The sequence below is a fragment of the Protobothrops mucrosquamatus genome, unplaced genomic scaffold (genome assembly GCF_001527695.2).
Source record: "Protobothrops mucrosquamatus isolate PMUCROS unplaced genomic scaffold, P.Mucros_1.0 scaffold3014, whole genome shotgun sequence".
Taxonomy (NCBI): domain Eukaryota; kingdom Metazoa; phylum Chordata; class Lepidosauria; order Squamata; family Viperidae; genus Protobothrops; species Protobothrops mucrosquamatus.
The window spans coordinates 57,206-62,477 of record NW_015389029.1 but is presented as its reverse complement, the minus strand read 5'-3'; the positions used below and the strand labels follow the sequence as shown (position 1 = coordinate 62,477).

General features: G+C 37.1%; 1 protein-coding gene across 1 annotated transcript; it reads right to left on the bottom strand.

Moving 5' to 3' along the window:
- Nucleotides 1-927, bottom strand: LOC107296877 (olfactory receptor 10G6-like). The gene has a single exon (XM_015826231.2). The coding sequence runs from the start codon at nt 925-927 to the stop codon at nt 1-3; it is 927 nt and encodes a 308-aa protein (XP_015681717.2).
- Between the last annotated feature and the right edge of the window lie 4,345 nt (nt 928-5,272).

Genomic DNA, 5,272 nt, shown 5'->3' with positions numbered 1-5,272 from the left:
CTATTCTGGATTCCAACTCCAGAGTTTCAGCAGAGCAGTTTTCATCTCCTTGTTCCTAAGTGTGTATATTAGTGGGTTCAACAAAGGGGTGATGGTGGTGTAGAACACACTTACCACACTATCCATGGAGTCCTGAGAAGAAGGCCTCATATAACGATAAAACACAGGAAGGAAATAAATGCACACCACAGTAAGATGAGCAGTGCAAGTGGAGAAGGCTCTCTGCTGTCCTACACTGCTACTGATCTTCAAAATGGCTGTGATGATATAAGCATAAGAGGCTAGAATGAGGAGAAAGCAGGTCATAGTTATAAAATTCATGTCAATAATGAACATCAGTTCATTGAATGTTATGTCCACACAAACCAGCCTAAGGATGGATGGAATGTCACAGAAAACATAGTCAATATAATTGTCTTCTCCATAAGGTGCATGAAAGGTGATAGTTGTCTGAAATGCAGAATTGAGGCTGCCTCCAATTATGGTACCCAAGGAGATGGTGAGACAGGTTTTCCAGCTCATGATGTTGCTATAGTGGAGTGGTTTACAAATGGCCAAAAAGCGATCATAACCCATCAAGGTGTAGAGAAAACATTCTGCACACCCAACAGAGTTAAACAAGAATACCTCTGTTATGCATCCTGGAAAAGAGATAATCTTTCCTCTAGAATTGAAGCCTGCAATAACTTTGGGAACCACCACAGCTGAAAAGGCCATGTCCAGGATAGAGAGATGACAGAGGAACCAGTACATGGGCTTGTGCAGTTGAAGGTCCGAGATCACCACCAAGATGATCAGAGAATTTCCAGAAATGGTGAGTGCAAACATGGTTGAGAAGAAGAGAATCAAGGGGACCTTTAATTCTTCTGTACAAGGAAACCCAGAGAGGATAAATTCATTTGGTGCTGTTTGATTTGGGCACGCCATATAGTACTTTTGCTTTAATCACCCAACATGTGGAGCAGGTGAGATTTTATGATAAAAGGAGTTATATTAAGTCTCAATGTGGGAGATGCCCTTTCGGACTTAATCATTTTCCTGAAAGATCTTGTATCTTGCCCAGAAAAACAAGAATTTAATATTTAAAATCTTGCCTACATTTGCATGGATCCAGAGAGTGCATCCCTATGGACCAACCATGAACATGTGGAAGAGAAATACTCCTTATGTCTCAAAATTCTATGTTATTTGGAAAGAAATAAGAGCTGGAAAGAAGAATGTATTATGTTGTCAGAAGCATATTTTTTTTCAATTATCTTGTGTTTATCTTGTTCATATTTAACCATTCACTAACAGATTGGGCTACAAGAGAACCAATGTCCCCAACTCAGTTGGTGGTCAGAAATGCCAGAGAAAGATCATTTTCAAATTGCTTGCCAGATAACCTCTTGAGAAGAACTGAAGGCCACCAAGCAAAATCATTGCAATGTTTTCCTTCACACATCAAACTGATAGGAAAATGAAATATGGTTCTGGAGTAAGTCCTTTTACATGGGTGGAAGAAATCTGATTCTGCATATAAGCTTCATAGAAAAAAGATAGGAGTGAAGCTTCCATCAATCTAACAGAAGATTGTGTGGAGCTGGAGAATACACAGCTTTTACACTGGGGAGGAAACCATGCAATTCTTCCTTATATCAATCAGAAAGTATCTCATGTGAAAATAGGAAGGACAAGATCCAACTCAAATTTCCATCTTATATGCACATACACATTCCATATACAAGTTGAAAAATGTCCATCTTCAAACGATCATGTGGCCCAGAGTCACCTTATAAGGTAAACATAGGTGACATAAAGTAAATGTGAAATGTGAAAAATAATTTACGTTAGCCTAATATACCTTTTAACAACTATGTTGAAATTCCAGAAGATTCACGGATCATCGCACAGCATGCAAAACCAGCATTGTACTGTACACAGATTTTTGGGACATCATTTGCCTCTTCACAGATCTATTCCAACATTGTAATTCATATGGTGTACAATGCTGAGTGTCTCTCTGTGGTTTAAAATTTGATAAATAAATAAAAATTTTGAGGAAGGAGTGACTCAATTCATTTCTCTTCTTTTCCAAAGTGAAATTGGTTGGTAGGATTGAAAGGACAGCAGTTCCAATGCTGCTCCAAGAAGAGCTGGTGGAATATTTCGATGGACAAATTTGTAGGTTTGTAACTTTTAATTTTCTTTCTTAGGTTCACTGGATTCCTTATAGAAAACAAACAAGCTTTGTCTTGATGATAGCAATGTAGTTTTCGTTGCTCCAAGATGGAGTCCTAAACCGAGCATAGAGTTGAAGATATCATGTTTTCTTTCCAAACTTTAGCTGGCATAATTAATTGCAAAAAACCCAGCAAATGTAGCCTTAGTTTTTTTTTTTTTTAAATCAGTTATTGTGAGATACAGGTTTGTGGTATGCCAAGTCTCCACGAAGCCATGATAGTTCTTCTCAATTACACTGAGATTTTTTTTCCCCTTTCAAATCTAGAGGTACTTGGAGTTTTGTTCTGAGGATCCTATGAACTCCTGCTTAATAAGACCTCTCAATGTGAAGAATTAGGCAGCATCATAAATCTTCATGACTCCAGGAGCATTTTGAGTCTTCTGTTTACATGTGTTTTTATAACATTGCATCTTTGGTGAGCCTTCTGCTCTTATTCCCCAGAGTTAGTGAATGTTATTTCAAAATATTGCTGATTTAAGAGAAAGACAATTATGATTGCCAGAAAGTCGACTAGGGAACAATTTCTTTCAAACAATAAATAAATTTGAAAGTTTGCACACACAATCAAAAATGATCAATTAGTCATGAGTTAAGATCCCATGGTTTCCAGTGTGACTTAATTCAGAACAATGATTTTATTTCAGAGCTGACTGCCCAAGTCATTTTTTTTGCCTTACTATTTGTGTTACTTTTTTCCTCCTCCAAACGTCTAGAGAGAATTTCTGATTTACACTTGATCAGTCATAATGTTGTCCTCACCTCAAAATCCATGATCTTACTTGCCTCTTTCCTGATTTATTTTTACACATCTTTGAAAAGTATAAAGGTCATATGGATAAGGCAAAGTTTACTATCTCATGTAATCTGAATGTATTCTGGATACGATGTGTGTTTTTAGGAATCCCAAAGGTGCTTTTTCAAGACTTGTTTTTAAAAAGAAAAGGAGGGATTCGGTTAATTCATGGGTATGCAGTATTAAACGTGGATCTTTAGTGTACATGATCTGGCCTTGTTCAAGAATACTTCCCTTTGACTACACATTATTTTTCACTTGATTTTGTGACTCTACATTAATTTGGTTTGGAAGATTCTCTGTTGGTTTTGGTACTTATGATTCCAATGAAAACAAAAGGACTAGGGAAATGGATATTGTATCCATTTATAGTTGGGTATGTTAAAAAGATACCACAAATGGTAGGGACCCCTAACTTTATGATTTATGCACGTCTATATATCTCTTTACATGTGAGCAAGTGCTACCTTATTAGAAATCTGAACTAAAGAAATATTATGATTTGTGTTTATTTATACCACCGGGCATGTATTGTTTCCTATTTTCCCCCTGATTTTATGATTTTCTGTATGAGGCTCCATCATATATATTGATTGCCAGGGCATTCAAAAAATTGGCCAAAAAGTCAAGATGGTGGCTGCCACCACATGGCATAAAACCAAGAAATCCACCATTTTATTTTTTCTTGGGGACATTCTTGTCCACTGCCACATGATAATGCTGAACATGTTCCATCATGTTGGGCCTTGATGAGCAGATATATTGATTTTCTCCAGGAGAATCAGCCTGGTTCTTCAGGTCTTTGTTTCATTTATTGTCACCGTAATTGAATCACCTTATTTCTGTTTTTGATGTAACAAATTGACACTGAACAACACTGAAAAAGCTCAGAGAAGAACAGCTCAGATGATCAAAGGCCTGGAGATTAAAACATGAAGAACGCCTGCAGGACTTGAGTTTGGCCAGTCTAAAAAAGAAGAAATAGGGGTGACATCGATAGCAGCATTCCAGTATTTGAGGGGCTTCCACAAAGAAAAGGGGGTCAAATTATTCTCCAAAGCACCAGAGGGCAGGACAAGAAACAATGGTTGGAAACTGACCAAAGAGAGAAGCAACCTGGAATTAAGGAGAAACTTCCTAACAGTGAGGACAGTTAACCAGTGGAACAGCTTGCCACCAGAAATCGTGGGAGCTCCATCACTGGAGGTTTTTAAGAAGAAACTGGACAGTCACTTGTCTGAGATTGTATAGGTTCTCTGATCTGAGCAGGTGGCTAGATTAGAAGACCTCCGAGGTCCCTTCCAGCTCTATTCTATTCCCATGGATAAAAAAATATATTAAAAATTGCTTTTGATTTTCCAACCATTTTTTCTCCGTTATATATATATATATATATATATATATATATATATGTATGTATGTATGTATGTATGTATGTATGTATGTATGTATGTATGTATGTAGGTCTTTAGTTATTCGGGTTTTCTTAGAAGCACGAAGCTGAAGACACCAGCCTGAAGATGACGAATGTGACTTCGTCGAAACGTTGCCAAGGTACGTTCAATTCTACGCGGGAGAAAACCCGAATAACTAAAGACCTACATACAAACACCTGCGAAAACCTCAGAAAACATATATATATATATATATATATATATATATATATATATATATATATATATATATATATATATATATATATATATATATATATATATATATATATATATATATATATATATATATATATATATATATATATATATATATATATATATATATATATATATATATATATATATATATATATATATTATTGAATTGTTTATTGCTGTTTATTTTATTTTATTCTGTTTAGCCTTGAGATGTAAATATACAAAGAAATCGAACCGAATCCGACCGAACACAGGTAAGGAGACATATTAGATCTTACCTTGTGGCGATGAGGGTGTCGAGGTCTAACTAGTACTCCACCCTCATTGCGTCATCAGATAATCGCCCAGCCTCCCTCTTTAGGGTGACCTGCTCCCTTCTTCAATTGAGGGGGAGGGGACCACCTGGCGGGGAAGGCTGAGGAGTTTGCACAATATCTGCATGACAAAGTCGCTCGGATCCGAGAGGGTTTGGACTCCGACTGGGTGGCCCCGGGGGAGGTGACGGGAGCAGGTCTTGAGACTGTTATTTGGGAGGAGTTTGACTCTGTGACTCCCGATGACGTGGACAGGGTCCTGGGGAGACTGAATGCAACCACATGT